Here is a 16389-nt window from a genome sequence, read left to right as displayed (position 1 = left end):
CCCACAATTTTTAAAGCTTTTTGTTTAACTGCTGTGAAGATTGATTTAATATGTTTTAAACCCAGAAATTTTAGGTCATTTCTAGTTTAAAAGCAGCAAATTTATTATTGCCTTTGAGTTTAAAGACTTGAACCACTTGCAATTTAATTTGCATTTTAAAGTTTTCTTTTCACCTATCAGCAGCCTTGATCCAAACCCATGGCTTAAGATATATTCAAGTTTAAAGATACTCATCTCTAAAACATTACTTAGTTCATGGTACCTTGTTTTGGTGTCTGATTCCTGTGAGCATTATCCTCTGTCCCTGTTATACAGTAGAAACCTAAGCTCTTAGAAGCTTTAAGGCAATGTGTCCCTGCCAAGGAGTCTCGACCCCATGCTCAAGAACCTGCAGTTGTATGAACAGAAAAACCCCAGAGAGGACTCGAGAATCCATTTTGTTAGGAAGGTTTTAAGAGGTGTGCTTTAACCTGCATCTTCTGTTTGCCTCAGGAACCCGTCTTTGCTTTCTAGAGCCCATGAGTGAGCCTAACTCCTCCAATGACTCTTCAGATATTTGAAGACACTTGTCTTGTTTCCTTAGGTCTTCTTATTTCTTCATTTCTTCTTCAAATGACAATGCTCTGAATTTCCTTTCCCCATTCTCTTCATCTACCTCTGGATAAACTGTTGTCAGGGACGAGCGTGAAAAGAAAGCATGGTGCTCAAAACAGAGCACATATCTTCCAGGAGCTCGCTCTAGAGGGGGTGGGGTTATGTGTTGGGGGGCAGTGTCAGGATCATCACCTCACTTGCTCTGGTGTTAGGCTTGTATCAATAAGGCCCAATTTCAAATGAGCTTTGTTAGTGGCCCTGAAATGTTTACTCAGATTTACCTTACAGTCAACTAAAAGCCTCTGAGGTCTCCCTTGTCATCACACAAGTCAAACTTAAGATTTTAAAAGGGGAAGGTGTTGGACAAATGAATTTTTCCTTTCTTTTTCCTTTTTCATATGCTAGGCTATCTCAGAGAGATAACTGGACTTGTATCCTGAAAAACTCTCAACCACACTGAAACTAGAGTTGGAGTGGAGTGAGGACATGGAGTGGACATGGAGCCAGGGTTTCCAACCACCTAGATTTTGAATAAGCAGATTTCACTTCTACTCATTCCCCTCTTTTCCCTATGTGTTTCTCTAGGACTTGGGCTCTGTCCTACCCAGAAAGCCCTCACACAGTGTAGTCCAGGCAGGGTGAACTAGAAGTGATTCATTGTTCTGGCTTACCACTCTCCAATATTAACCCAAAATAAAAGAGGTTCAGGAAGTAGCAAAACTATTATTTTTCTTTCATCAGGTAACAACTGACTGACTATTGGAAGAAGATCATTCATGCTATGCTTAACAAATACTCTCATTTCTTCATGTAGTTTTACACAACAGATATAGCATATTCTGTAAAGAAAGGCTCTTGGTATACCTGTTTTCATAATGACATGAGTAGTCTCTTCAGTAATTAGATTAGTTAAAGTGACATGATGTTTTCTGGCAAATTTCTGCACAAGCATCTGAAACCAAACCAAACATTACATTATAATAAATTACCTCTAGTACACAGCTTGAGAATTAGTTATCCCAGTTTTGAATTTCCATTTTTTCTCATAAAAGTACACCCTTTTTATTCTAATATGAAGTCTCAAAATAAATAGTAATTTAATAAAAATTATGTACAAATCAGAGGAAGAAATTCTGAAGTAGTCCGTGCTAGCAGACATGGAATTATAACCAAAGATTCAAAATAATATTAATTTTCCCTTTAATAACAGATATGCAGATATCATTTGATTCCCTAAGACAGTTTCTTTGTGGAGTGACACCCTTTTATACCATAATTTAGATTTATCAGTCTATACTTCATAAGCTGAGGGGTAACTAGCCTATACAGAAAGGTACGCTCAGATATGTGGCTTATAAAGAACTAGATTCACCCTGGTGACAGTTTCAAAACATTCAAGTCAAGATGCTTCTAAAGGTTAGTACAAATCAATTCCTCTTAAGGAGAAGGATTGGAAGACACACACTCTCCCCAAAAGAAATCTAGAGCCTTTTAGCTATTATCTAGCAACCAAATAAAAAAATCAATAGGCAGTAAAAGAAATTAACCAGATCCATTATGGACACAGCTGCCATAATTAGCAGCTACTGCTTGGTAAATAACTTTGTTTACTAAGGGTCATCATTGACTAGCCATCACCACCCACGCCAGTATTTATGGGTGCTACGAGACTGCAATGGAGGCCCAGCAACTTTCTTTCATGCTGCCTCACTCCATACTGCCACAGGGCACTGAAAAAGACAAGCTGGAGAAGTTAATGACATCCTCCCCTTTTTGCCACTGCCCTCTGCCAGGATCATTAGCAATTTTGAACTGATTAATTGCTGAAATCCCAGCCTTGAAACAGTGTTCAGTTAGAAGAGCAACTGCTGAAAAGATCATCTTAATATGGGCTTCAGAATTAATCATGTGTAATACAGTCAGAAGCTTTCATAATAAATTCACCACACTTCAGCAAGTCTGAATAGAGCTAAAAAGTTTTCCTCTTTGCTTGTTTAAAGACTACATGTACTCAAGCCACTTAAGAGTCTAATATGCAGTTCAGGATTGCCCAGGGAAAGAAAGATTAGATCATTTTAGCCTCCTCTGAAAAGCTGATCTCACAAAACAAAGGAATGAGAAATGCTAATTTTCAACGAATAAATGGGAATTTTAGATGTGTTGGCAAAAGACCAAGAACAACATTATCAGACATACGTATGAATTTTTAGAGCAAATAGCTATTCTGGGCACATGGTTATGAGGTGAGAATTCTCGCATTATTGATGAAATTCACTGTCTCTACTAGGGCAGACATAGCTTACTTTTTGCCATTTTAGTAGTGAGACACATCTGGCCACAGAGATCAGGTGGAGCTGCTAACCTATCAACAAGCTAGAATGAGAAATGGCTCCTATCCCAGGAAGGATATATTAAGAAAGATATTTAAGAATGAGTATGTGCATGCTAAGTCCCCTCAGTTGTGTCCGATTCTTTGTGATCCTATGGACTATAGCTCACCAGGTTCCTCTGTCCATGCGATTCTCCAGGCAAGGATACTAGAGTGGGTTGCCATGCCCTCCTCCAGGGGATCTTCCCGATCCAGGGATTGAACCTGCATCTCTGATGCCTCCTGCATTGGCAGGTGGGTTCTTTACCATGAATGCCACCTGGGAAGCCTCATTTAAGAATGACTGAATCATTTCTCTGCGTGCAATAAATGACATCCACTATTGAAGCTTTTCAATAGTGAAAATAGCTGAAGCTCCAATACTCTGGCCACCTGATGTAAAGAACTGACTCATTAGAAAAGACCCTGATGCTGGAAAAGATTGAGGGCAGGAAGAAAAGAGGACAGCAGAGGATTAAACAGTTGGATGGTATCACTGATTCAATGGACATGAGTTTGAGCAAACTCTAGGTGATAGTGAAGGACAGAGTAGCCTGGCATGCTGCAATCCATGGGGTTGCAAAGAGTTGGACACAACTTAGCAACTGAACAACAACAACAAAGAACAGTCAAATTCATAGAGACAGAAAGTAGAATGGTGATGTCAGGGGGTATGAGGTGTTATTGTTTAATAGGCATATAATTTTAGTTTTGTAAGATGAACAAACTTCTGGAGATTGGTTGCGCAACAATGTGATAAACTTAACACCAACGGAACTATACACTTAAAAATGGTTAAGAAGGTAAATTTCATGTTGTGTGCATTCTACGATAACAGTATAACAATAACATCAAAACAGTGTAATAAGCCAGGATAAAAATAAATAAGCAATGGAAAAATGCCACTATGTAGTGATGTGCTTAGAACCAGCTAAAATTTAGTTAATCATGCTGGTATGTTCACTCAAGGTAGCAAAAAGATGCCTTATACTTACTTGTTTTTTTCAATAGAAAAAAAGCTCTGTATCATACTCAACAGTCTAACCTTTCTGCTAATATTTAATAACTATTTCCTTTAGTAAATATATACAAAAATAACTCAGGCTATAGCTTTATCTAGGTATAAATTTTTAGAAATTAGTAATGGAAATTAAATTACATAGAAATAAGCTTGTTGGCTAGATTTCTTCCTATAGGTTATTTACAGTTAATACCCACTTAAAACCATCTGCAGTATGTTAATGAAGGCTTGGTCATTAGGGAAATACATATGGAGACACTCACGAGTTCTTTTGGGGTCAAGCCTGATGCCACCATAGAAAGTCTTTTGTTGCTTCTTTCTGTTGAAGATATCACTTCTGGCTTCTCTTTGCTCACACTTTCTTCCCTCAGGTTACACCCTGCAGTATGAGTAATGTGAGCAGCAGCTGGAATCTTGGTAGATTCTTCTACTCGAAATTGGGATAATTTCGGTGCAGAGGCTGAGGGTGGCATGCTGTGAACATGAGCTGGCTCTGAGGCTCTGTCTTCAGAGGGATCAGACTCGGGGTCATGAGAGAAAAGGCTGATTCCAGATTTCAGGTAAGGGGTTCCCTCTGGAAGGAATGAAGAAAGAAGTTTAATCTATATGGCCATGTATCTTGAATTATAACATCTAGTCTGCTAAGAATTAAAAAGATTAAGTTAGTTAAGAGAAAAATGGGTACATTAATAACATTTGGTAGATGTGCAAAGTGACAACTTTTCTAGAGGAAATCTGGCATGACATGCAAAAGCTTTGTGTGTTTATACTCGCAGTCAGCAATTCTAGTTTTAGAAATGTATCCTAAGGACAGTAAAGAGGTCTGCACAAGTGTAGTCATGGGAAGGTTCACTGCAACAATGTTTATAACAGTAAAGCTTTAGAAACAAACTAAATGTCCAATGATGAGATTAAAAAAATCATGCCATATCCATCACAATGGAGTACTTACTTATCACGTATTCCATTAAATTACAATAAAATGGAGAAATGTACACACTCACCTTCGTTGTAGAATTATTCACAATAGCCAAGAGGTGGAAGCAACCCAAATATCTCTCAATGGATAAATGACTAAAGAAAATGTGATACACACACACACAGAAGTTTTTTTGTTTGTTAGTTGTGTTATTTTTATTTTTTTTTTAGTATGTCTTGGCCATGCTGCTCGACATGTGGGATCTCAGTTCCCTGACCAGGGATAGAACTCAAACGCCTTGCACTGGAAGCATGGAGTCTTAACCACTGGACTGCCAGAGAAGTACCTCACATGATGGTTTTTAAAGAAAATCCTGTCACATGCTACAAACATGGATGAATGTTGAAGACAGTATACTAAATGAAAGCAGTCAGTCACAAAAGGATAAATACTGCATGATTCCATTTGTATGAGCTATCTAGAATAGCTAAACTCTTAGAAAGTAAAATGCTGACTCCCAGAGAATGGGGGGAAGGAGAAAAGGGAGTTGCTATTTAATGGGTACAGAATTTGTTTTACAAGATGAAAAAATTTTAGAGATCTACTGCATAATAATAGGAGTATACTTAATATTGCTGAGCTCTTAAAAATGGTTAAGAGGTAAATTTTATGTATTTTTACCACAATTAAAGATAAACTTAAAAAGATACCACTGATTTTTTTTTTAAAAGGAATTATGTTTTATAATTTTATTTATTTATTTATTTATGGTTGTGCTGGATCTTCATTGCCATTTGGGCTTTTCTCTGTTTGCTGTGACTGGGGGCTATTGTTGTGGTTCCTGGGCTCTAGAGGATAGGCCCAATAACTGTGGTTAAAAAGGCTTAGTTCCCCCAAAGCATGTAGGATCTTCCCAGACCAGGGACTGAACCCATGTCTCCTGCACTGGCAGACAGATTCTTTACCGAGCCACCAGGGAAGTCTAAGATACCATTGATTTTTAAGATGCTACCCTATTTCAGTCTTAACATGAAATATGTTTGCATCTTAGAATCCCTTAGATGCAATATTATAAAGCCTGCTTTCTATAATTTCTGTCATTTATCTATTTTAGTTCTTAGGGGATGGTTTTGATTCAAATGTATACTTCAAAAAAGTTTTTATCTTATATTGGGGTATAGTTGATTTATAACATTGTATTAGTTTCAGGTACACAGAAAAATGTTTCAGTTATACTGAAATGTATACTTTAATCTTTGGACTGTTTGTGAAGATTTTGGCACTGCCTATATCACTGAAACTTAAAAAAGGACTAAATACAAATAGTTGACTAAAAACAATCAAAATGTTTTTAAAATTTTTAAAAAGTAAGACACGCTCCTGATATATTAAAGATGGCAAAGAAATACTGATCATGATTTTTTATTAAATAATTAAAGTTTATGTAAACTGACTAAAAATATATAGCATATTTTATTGTTGATGACAAGAATATAGGTAGTTTGAAATGGCTTTTTTATTACTTATATTCTCCATCTGGTACTGAACATATTAGTACTTTTGTAAGGAAGGAAAAAGGGTTGAAAATGAGACAACTACTCATGATGGTATCATTAAATTCTTCACTCAATAAATTATCAGCTATCATTACCAAATTAAAAAAATACACCATCCCCAAAACATTTCAGAAAATGTCACTACATCAGCAAGTAAGCACAGCTAAGTAGAATGCATGAGATTACTAAAAAGACTCCAGTGAATACGGCCAAATATATTTAGGTGTCTAAGAGCACCTTTTATGACAATGTGTTTTTGAGGATCAATTTAAAACTTTCTTTACTGATTAAAACCTGATTTACAAGCCATAAAACACACCTTTCAGTTACAGTGATTTATAAGGCATAAAATATAAAGCAATTTATATTCATTAATTCATAAAGCAAGAGCTTACTTTAGAGATCTGAGTCATTTTTCAATAAAGGACAGGCCTAAAACTACCCTAGGGCCCTAGAACTCTTATTTAACAGCTGAAGTAAAATATTTAGAGAGTACCAAGAACTCTCTCATCCTCAAAACTGTTAGAGTTAAACCAATATAGAGAGATTAACAGTGGCAATGATTTTCTACTTGGATTAACATTCAAGCTATTTTTCTAAAAAGTTTACATATAACAGATGCATTCATGATAGACTACCATATTAGAAAAATGATTTGCCCAGAATGTCTTTAGGTAAGACTCAGAGTAAAATAAAAGTGTTTTCTCCACCAAAGCAGATGAAATATTACCTTGATCTTGTCTTGGCAAACAAGACCCCATTAAATCTTGGGTCTCATACTTAGCCAGCTGTTGCTCCTCCACGTTGGCAACATTAATGGGCTCCTTTTGAGATGGGCAGTTTCTGTCCTGAAGATTCCTTGAGTGGCTGTGCATATACCACCTATTATCCGACAACTGGGATTTAGAAGGGGAAGACCTGGAAATAAGGAAGAAAGCAGAAAACCACTGCTGCAGCTTGTGAAAGGACTAATCACACTTTCTGAGCAGCCAAGGCATAAGTGAAACAGCTCACTGTCAGAGAGATTGGGAATGACTAGCGAAAGAGAACACAAGAGATGGCTAGGAGACTGGATTCACGATGTTTGCCAACATGTCAGGGTTGACATGTAACATCTCCCCTTAGGTGCTGGTCTGAGGCAGCATATCTCCTAGCTGTTTAAAAGCATGTCAGCAAATTTCATCAAATTATCCACTGACACTCACATTCTATACACTATTTCAAATGAATGTATGAGAATCAGCTCTCACGAAAATAGAAAATTGATTAATTTTGACATTGTTACACTCATTCTTTCTACCCAATTTTAGCAAAATTCATAGAATCATCCCTACCTCCTGCCTTTTCAATGTCCAAAGTCACTCTAAAAACAAAAATCAGCTATAAAATATCATTAGAAGAGCATATGTACATTGTAATTACTCTACTCTTTCAGGTGTTTAGAACTTTGCTGAATAAGAGATTTACCTACAGATTTAAAGGACCTCAGAGGTCAGATAATTAATTCAAACAATTATTGGGTATTTACTATGAGTCAGGCATTAAAGCTTGGCTCCACAGATTAAAGATGAGCAAGACCTGAACTGTTGCTCAAGAGTCTAGTAGAGGGAGGAAGTTCAATCAATGTGTAGGTTCTTTAACAGAAGTCTCAGGAGGGTACAATGGGGTGGGGAAGGAGGAAGAGGAATATTTCATCTAAATATTAAATGGGTGATTAGCTCAATTGGATACAGCATAGCAATGAGGTCATTTACCTCTAAACACGGGTTTAGTGCCTATGGATGTCCCATCTTTTCACTCTCTATTACAGCCACCAGGCCAGCATCTCAGCCTCAAAAATACATCCTCAGTTCAGTTCAAGAGGCTTGGAAAAGATGGTGTGATTACATTATTGACAACGTGTCACTATTCCCAGTTAGATAAGTGGAAATAGACGTATATTTGGTAGAAGCTCCATACATATGAATTCCCTTTCCTTCTTGGAGTGATGAGATGTGTGATTCTATCAGTTCTGAGATTCTTTCCTGGCCTATCAATTTGGAATAATAGTCCAGAACTTGTCCTTTTACTTTCACTGTTATTAAGATCAAATGAAGGTACTTTTAAAACTAGGTAGTGTTTCATAGTCTTATATCAATAGTGATATGAATAACATCTCTTAAAGATATTCTGAATATTTACTGGGGTAAATCAGTAGCTAAACTTTTTCTAGGAAGGCAAAAACTTCAGTGAGGGCAAGGATGGTCTTAGAGAAGTCTACCTTCAGTCTCCAGGCTTACTGAGATTTTAGTTCTATATATATTTTTTTTTTAAAAAAACATTTTTTTAATTGGAGTATAACTGCTTTACGTTGTTGCTAATTTCTGGTGCACAACGAAGTGAATCATATATCCCCGCGCTTGAACCTCCTTCCCTCCCACCCCTCACTAGTTCTCTATTTTATTCCAACATTGAGAAGGGGTAGATCTACAGTGCATGCCTCATGTTGTAGCTCATGCCTGGTATAGGTCCAAAAAGCCAACATGAAATTAAACAAAAGAAGTGTCCTAGAGGAATGAGAGGTTAGAAATGTCCATGTGCAAAAACCTAGAGAAAGTATGGCAAAAAAAATTAACAGTACGAGTTTAATGTCAGTACAGGTGCTATTCAGCTCCCCAGACTTGACATTTATTACTTCTTACCTTTCCATTCCTGGTTCTTTATTTGTATTGGTAGAACTATCTAGAGATACTGGAAACTTGTCAGCAGAGAGGCTTTCAGGATTCTGGCTTCTAGAATAGTCTCTACTTTTCTCTGAAGTTAATATTGCTTTAAATGGAATGAGAAAACAAAGAAACCAACTTTACTGCTTTGTCCTGATGGTGATCATTTAGGTGAGATTATTGATTTTTTTCAAAAGCAGCAATCTGTGACAATCAAATTGGTTTTTAAACAGGTATACCAGACAGAATTCTATAAACACAAGCGATACTGCACCAAATGGAACTAAATGACTAAAAAATAATAATGACAATAAAAAGGAACACTTTAAAACTGGGTAAATAAAGATACCCAGCTGAGATAAGGTTGAAAAAATCATATATGTATATTTTTTGACCCTGAATGATAAGGAAACAAGAATAGGAAATGAATTTTATCTCTGCTGCAAACTACACTCAAATCCTCTCATATAATAGGGAAGAGAAACTACTAGAAAGCACAAAGCACACCCCTCTTCCATCCCTATTTGCCTCCACATCAAAGATTGTATAGGATGGGGTTTATGCTTCTACATGTGTGTGAAAACAAGAGGGAGGGGTTAGATGAGAAAGAAAAAAGAGGTGACATTTTGCTTCACATTTTCAATTATTAAGAAAATAATAAACTGAAAAACCAATACGAACGAAAAACTCAAGGTGCCGACTGATAAGGAACCTAGAAGTAATATATGGAAGTAATGATGAACTGGTACAAGAAAGGAAAAAACACAGAAGAGACCCAAGGCAAAGTTCTGGCATGTTAGTACATCCTTGTATTTATTAATTCCTCCAAATGTATTATTGTGCCACTTCTTTCTAGAAAGTGGCTTAAAGGCAGAAATATTTAAAAAGCAAAAACAAATAACTTAAAAATTACAAATGTCTTCTATCCATTACAAAGTCACTGACAACTGTAATTTATTTTGAGCTTTTATTAGGAAAGCCAAACTCCATAAATCTAGACAGAAAAATGTAAACAAAGAGCTGTATTAATTTAACTATTTTTTAAGACACTGGGTAGCCTGGGGGGAAACAATCATTGATTTCCTGAGTTAATCCTCAAATACATTATTTATGGCTTCCTTTATAGTCATCTTTTCTGGACCCATGCCTTTCTAGGAACACAAGAACCCTGCCCTGGAGGTAAGGTGCTGAAACGAAGGAGGGTCTAACCATGAACCAGCAGGTTTTTCTTTCAACTGAAAAGTAAAGTGTTTTTAATATAGGCATAATTTTCCACCTAAATATAGGGTGATCACTGATAGAAGGTAATGTGCAGTCTCTAAGGAAACAAATCAAACAGAATTAACCACTGGAAAGGGTTTTTTTTTTTTGGTTGTTTTTAAAGTGACAGAGTGGGAAGGGAAAGGCCTCAGACACAAACACAGATATTAAACAGTCATTCTATCACCTGGACAGTTAACATACGAGTTCCTCTTTTCACTACAATAAAGCCCAAACTATAAAGAAAATAAGCTACCCTGAGTTAGGATGCAATAATTCAATATTACCTAAAAAACACAGGGAAAAATGTTTCTGCTCTTCTTTTTCCTTAATCCTTTTTTCATAAAAGTAGGGATCCAGTGCCCAAGCATTGGAATAGTACCGTAGTCCCCCCCCCGAAATCATTTCTTCATCTGTGGATCTTAACATTAGTTATATACTTCATGGGTAGGGAGTATGGGTCAGACCAAACATTTAATAAATTTTACTGACTGCCTATTAGGTACTAATAAGCATTGTTTCCAAGTATTGGGAAGAATCAAGGAAAAGACACTGAAGAGGGAGGAAAGAGACACTGACTTGTGATAAGCCCTAAGTGTCCACCAATGAATGTAGTGTAGAACAGCAAAGCTCAGATGTGTCTGAAAATTATAATAGACTATGATGTTACAAATGCTAATGTTTGCTTTACGAATCACAGGTAATCTAGGAGGAAAACAAAAGCAAAAAAAAAAGCACAGTGCATGGCATGGTATGAAATAGCTTTACCTGCAGAGGGAAGTACACATTAATTTGTAATGGTTAAGAGTACACATTTGCACAAAAATATTATGTAGTCTTGGGAATGACTCTTAAATAAACAGTAGGGCAGATCTAGGCGGAGGACAGGAATTTGATATAAAGACCTTAGAAAGGGGGCTTTCATCATCTTTAAGAATACTGAATCTTAAATAAAAACTTGTGAAATCTGATTAAGTCGAGTTTCACTCACTACTAGTAATGTACTAATGTTGGTTTCTTAGTCTTGACAATTACATACCATGGTAATGTAAGATGACAACATTAGGAGAACCTGAAACTAGGTAAGAGGTAGAGTTCCTGCAGGAACTCTCCATACTATCATTGCTCCTTTTCAGGAAATCTAAAGTTATTCAAAAATAAAACATTTATTTAAAAAACAAGTTATTTTAATACAGCTGAAGGTAAACAGAACTCCTTTTCCCAGGATTAAGAAGCTGCTTGAGGACTTCCAATGCTTCCAATGCAGGGGACGTGGGTTTGATCCCTGGTAGGGGAAGTAAGATCCCACATGCCACGCACTGTGGCCAAAAAAATAGTTTCCTTGAATTTCAGTTAGAATCACACCAATTTAGGAGGGAAAAAGACACAAAACCGAGCTGCTATTAAGTTGATGCTAAAAATGTTTCAGAACTAAAGCCACAAAACTCCAAAATCCATATCCAGAAATTTTCTTTCAATAACTCTAGAGTGGGCTACAGAGTTTTGTTTTTGTTTGTTTTAATATTTATTTATTACTTGGCTGTGCTGGGTCTTAATTGTGGCAAGCAGGATCTTTAGTTGTGGCATGTGAGATCTAGTTCCCTGACCAAGGATTGAACCCAGGTCCCCTGTGTTGGGAGTGTAGAGTCTTAGCCACTGGACCACCAGAGAAGTCCCTGGGCTTGAGTTTTAATCAAGTGAATTAAAATATTCATTAAGGGGACTTCCCTGGTGGTCCAGTGGCTGAGAATCCACCTTACAACGATGGGGGACATAGGTTCAATCCCTGGTCAGGGAACTAAGGTCCTCCACACTGCCGGGAAGTAAGCCCATGGGCCATAACTAGAAAGCCTGTGTGCCACAACTTTGTTGCCAGAACTAAGACCCAACACAGCCAAATAAATGTATAGATTATAAAATATATATTTATTGAGTACCTACTGTGTTCCAGGCACAGGTGTAAGGGTTCTCTGCCTACATGGATCTTATATTCTAGTGGGAGGTAACAAGGAACTCTAAACAATATGCAAGACAAATTAGATATTGTTAAAAGTTAATAAGGGCTATGAAAAAAAGTAACACTCTAACAGGGTAAAATGAGGCTGGAAAAATCAGAGACTTAAAAATCAGGATTAGGGACTTCCCTGGTGGTTCAGTGGATAAGACTCCGTGTTCCCTATGCAGGGGGCCTGGGTTCTATTCTAGGTCAGGGAACTAGATCCCGCATGCTGTAACTAGGACCTGGTATAGCCAAATAAAATTAAAAAAAAAAAAAAATCACGATTAAAAAATATTGTGGTTATGGGTGATCTTGAGAAGTAGCATTTCAGCATTTTGAACATATTCAAGTTATGCAAATAAAAGTGGTCATGGCAGACACTCCCTGTGGAGTTGGAACTTTTTTTTTTTAATGGGGAACTTCTCATAATCCTCTCCTCCCCTCCTCTCAACATTTACCGACTACCTTCTGAGGATGTTATAATTTCATGAGAAAGCAGACCAATGAATAAGTTTATTACAAAGGATAGAATAAAAGCTTTCTCTAAAGAAAAATGTTTTATATAGAGATTCGGAAAAAATTTTCAGAGTTTGTCAAATCCATAATAAAACAGAATATATAAAACTACAGCAAATTTGAAAAAAAAAAAACCCACAAACATTTTGTGTACAGATCTTCAGGAAAAAATAAACACCCTACCCACAAAGATGAGATAACAAATTTACAGACATATTCAAAGCCAGACAATAACATTTTAGATCTGGTGCATTAAAACTGAAAGTCATCTGTTTTTAGACTGAAGATGGTGAAAGCACCAAAGAAAATTGTGATGGGGTTGAGATTTTGGGCTTCATTATCTGGGAGATGAACTAAATGAAGAAAAAGTTACAAAGAATGTATTTAAGGAAATACATTTTGAACCACTGCCATAGCAACAGAGTTCCTAGCTTCTCATGCATGAGCTACTGTTTCTGAACATAAAAACACTGTAAGGCACACTCTAGGATCAAGGCCACTCTACTGAATAATTGAGTAGAGTTCCTAGAAAGACTCAAATGAAGGCCCTTTGGCCCCTGTAGCACTGATGAAAGGAGCAATGAAGAAGGGACTTTAACACTAAGTTAGCTAGACAGCTATCACTGAGATAGCTGTGAAGAGCACGGGGGGAGGGCCCACCACACCTGCCAGTTCCAAAGCACCAGGTCTCCCCTAGAACCCAGGCCTGTGTCTGGCATTTTATCTGTGTGTCTACATATTTGCCCCTATTTAGAACAATGACTTATATGTTGTCTTTCACAGGGCTTTTCCAATTAAAATTCAAATTTTCATCTCATTTTCATTTATGTGAGGTTATTCCTCAGGTCGGTGCTCACTTCTTCCAGCTCAGAACAACTCCACCTGCCCGGTTACTCCAAACGCCGCCTCTTGTCTTGGTGATAACAGTCATGCTGTTATAAAGCACTTGTCTCCACTGCATAATTGGGCTTTCTGTGGATCAAGGTGCAGTTCCTAAAGTATGTAAGTCGTGTCCAACTCTTGCGACCCCATGGACTGCAGCCTGCAAGGTGCCTCTGCCCAGGGGATTTCCCAGGCAAGCATACTGGAATGGATTGCCATCTCCTTCTCCAGGGTATCTTCCCAACCTAGGGATCAAACCTGCATCTCTTTTGTCTCCTGCATTGGCAGGTGGATTCTTTACCCTTGAGCCAACTGGGAAGCTCATGAAATACGTACAGACATCTCTCTCTACAAACCGAAAAGTACATTAAACAGAATTTTGTGATCTGACACCAGTGTTATAAGTCTGAGTGGTTTTTAATAAGCTTTCTAAAATGATGGGGTCACCTATTTCCAGCCTGCCCCATGACATTCAGGTTCCTGTGGGCACCCCCATGGCATTTTCTTACTGTGGGTAGTCAGACAGCAACACTTACTGACCCTCTTGGTCCCTCTGAATGGCAAATTAGTTGTAAGCAGGAACTAGAAGTAAGGCTCTAAGATTTCCCACCACGTGACTCAGCAGATACATGCTCAGCAAAGATCATAAAATATTGGTGCTGGGTTCATACCTTTCAGAAAGAGATAAAGCCTTAGAGAGGGAAGAATTTTGCTTAAGGTAACACAGATTGGCTAGTATTACAAACCTCTTTCTGATGTGTTTTGCTCTGGATTTAGCAGGTGCTCCGGGCCACGAGAATCAGCTGTGACGGAAGCAGAGCTGTGGGAAGGCTGGCTCCCGTGCCGCTCTAAAACAGCTTCCAGCTCGGCCATTTCCTGCTGGAGCTTTAGTAGGTTATCTTGCATGGTATCCCTCTGCTGCAGACACAAGAAAATGAAACCAAGAAAGTCACATGCTTTTACAATAGAAACTTGCCAGAAAGCAAGAATATGTCAAACCAATTAATTTTAGCATGGGAATTGAAATCACCTTGTACGGAATTATGAGTTCTGGCTGAACACCTTTTAATTCGACCATATTCACACAATTAATGCCCATGAAATTATTTCAAAACAATGTTAGAGGAGGAAGAAAAATTCCTCAAACCCTCTCAAGTATCCCCTAGCAGTGGAAGTGCAGAGTCTTAACCACTGGACTGCCAGGGAAGTCCCAAATGTGATGTCTTTTTTTTAAAAAAATTTAATTATTTGGGAATGCTGCAGGGCATGCAAGATCTTAGTTCCTTAACCAGGAATCGAACCCATGCCCCCTGCAGTGGGAGCTTAGAGTCTTAACCATTGAATCATCAGGAAATTCCCAATGATGATGGTCTTTTGAAGTTAGTTATTTTCTTTTAATGCTAGGGAGTGAAGAAATAATTAAGGTCCTTAAATACTTTTGGTATTTACAGTTAGCATGATCGGAGAAGGAAATGGCAACCCATTTCAGTATTCTTGCCTGGGAAATCCCATGGACAGAGGAGATTGGAGGGCTACAGTCCATGGGATCCCAAAGAGTTGCTCTTTCACACTCCGAGGATTTTCGAGCTCCAAGTCACACTTTGAACTACATCATTTGATACTGCTTTGTGTAAAAATAAAGACTAATGTTTAAGAGAAAAAAAATTAGCATAAGAGTTAGTCTATCCAAAAATTCTGATTTCCGGCTTGTGAGGTCTCTTCCTTTTCGGGGATTCTTTGAACATTTATCCCTAACAAGAAGAGCACAGAGTTAACTCATTAACTTATCCATTTGTTCATTTACCTATTTGCTGACCACCTATTATGTGCCAGGCACTGCCATAGGCTGGGTATACAGCCCTCATGGTGCTGCCATTCTAGACAGCGACAGAGTACCTAGAGATCCAGCGCCAAGAAGAACCTGCTAGAAGAAAGGGGCCCACAGAAAAGGCCCTCGGAAAGCCTGGAGGGCGTTACTCTTTTCAATTCAAGATAATAGGCTCCTCTTTCTTATGGGGCTCCTGATGAGTACATCATGAGAAATGCTGGGCTGGATGAAGCACAAGCTGGAATCAAGATTGCCAGGAGAAATATCAATAACCTCAAATATGCAGATGACACCACCCTTATAGCAGAAAGTGAAGAACTAAAGAGCCTCTTGAGGAAAGTGAAAGAGGAGAGTGAAAAAGTTGGCTTAAAGCTCAACGTTCAGAAAACTAAGATCATGGCATCTGGTCCCATCACTTCATGGGAAATAGATGGAGAAACAGTGGAAACAGTGTCAGACTTTATTTTTTGGGGCAAAATCACTGCTGATGGTGATTGCAGCCATGAAATTAAAAGACACTTACTCCTTGGAAGGAAAGTTATGGCCAACCTAGATAGCATATTTAAAAGCAGAGACATTACTTTGCCAACAAAAGTCCGTCTAGTAAAGGCTATGGTTTTTCCAGTGGTCATGTATGGATGTGAGAGTTGGACGGTGAAGAAAGCTGAGCACCGAAGAATTGATGCTTTTGAACTGTGGTGTTGGAGAAGACTCTTGAGAGTCCCTTGGACTGCAAGGAGATCC

At 37.9% G+C, this 16389-nt stretch overlaps 1 protein-coding gene and 1 long non-coding RNA gene across 17 annotated transcripts in view; one reads left to right on the top strand and one right to left on the bottom strand.

Moving 5' to 3' along the window:
* BRCA1 (BRCA1 DNA repair associated) overlaps positions 1 to 16389 on the bottom strand; it is a 69379-nt gene that overhangs the window by 16338 nt on the left and 36652 nt on the right. For 13 of the 16 annotated variants that reach the window (XM_081577359.1, XM_081577352.1, XM_081577355.1 and 10 more), the window contains 5 exons: positions 14564 to 14735; positions 9140 to 9266; positions 7189 to 7376; positions 4247 to 4557; positions 1459 to 1546 (listed from right to left, as the gene is read on the bottom strand). In XM_081577359.1, coding sequence (XP_081433485.1) covers positions 1459 to 1546; positions 4247 to 4557; positions 7189 to 7376; positions 9140 to 9266; positions 14564 to 14735 — 886 coding nt within the window. The remainder of the gene's footprint in view (positions 1 to 1458; positions 1547 to 4246; positions 4558 to 7188; positions 7377 to 9139; positions 9267 to 14563; positions 14736 to 16389) is intronic. The other 3 variants (XM_081577356.1, XM_081577365.1, XM_081577351.1) reach the window with 1 other exon arrangement.
* LOC145541301 (uncharacterized) lies at positions 2397 to 6312 on the top strand. Its single transcript, XR_014078924.1, has 2 exons — positions 2397 to 4543; positions 5133 to 6312. It is a non-coding gene; the product is annotated as an uncharacterized LOC145541301 (long non-coding RNA).

Source organism: Giraffa tippelskirchi, chromosome 3 (assembly GCF_054371585.1).
Source record: "Giraffa tippelskirchi isolate mGirTip1 chromosome 3, T2T-mGirTip1v1.2.pri, whole genome shotgun sequence".
NCBI lineage: Eukaryota > Metazoa > Chordata > Mammalia > Artiodactyla > Giraffidae > Giraffa > Giraffa tippelskirchi.
This window is presented reverse-complemented; position numbering and strand designations above follow the sequence as displayed.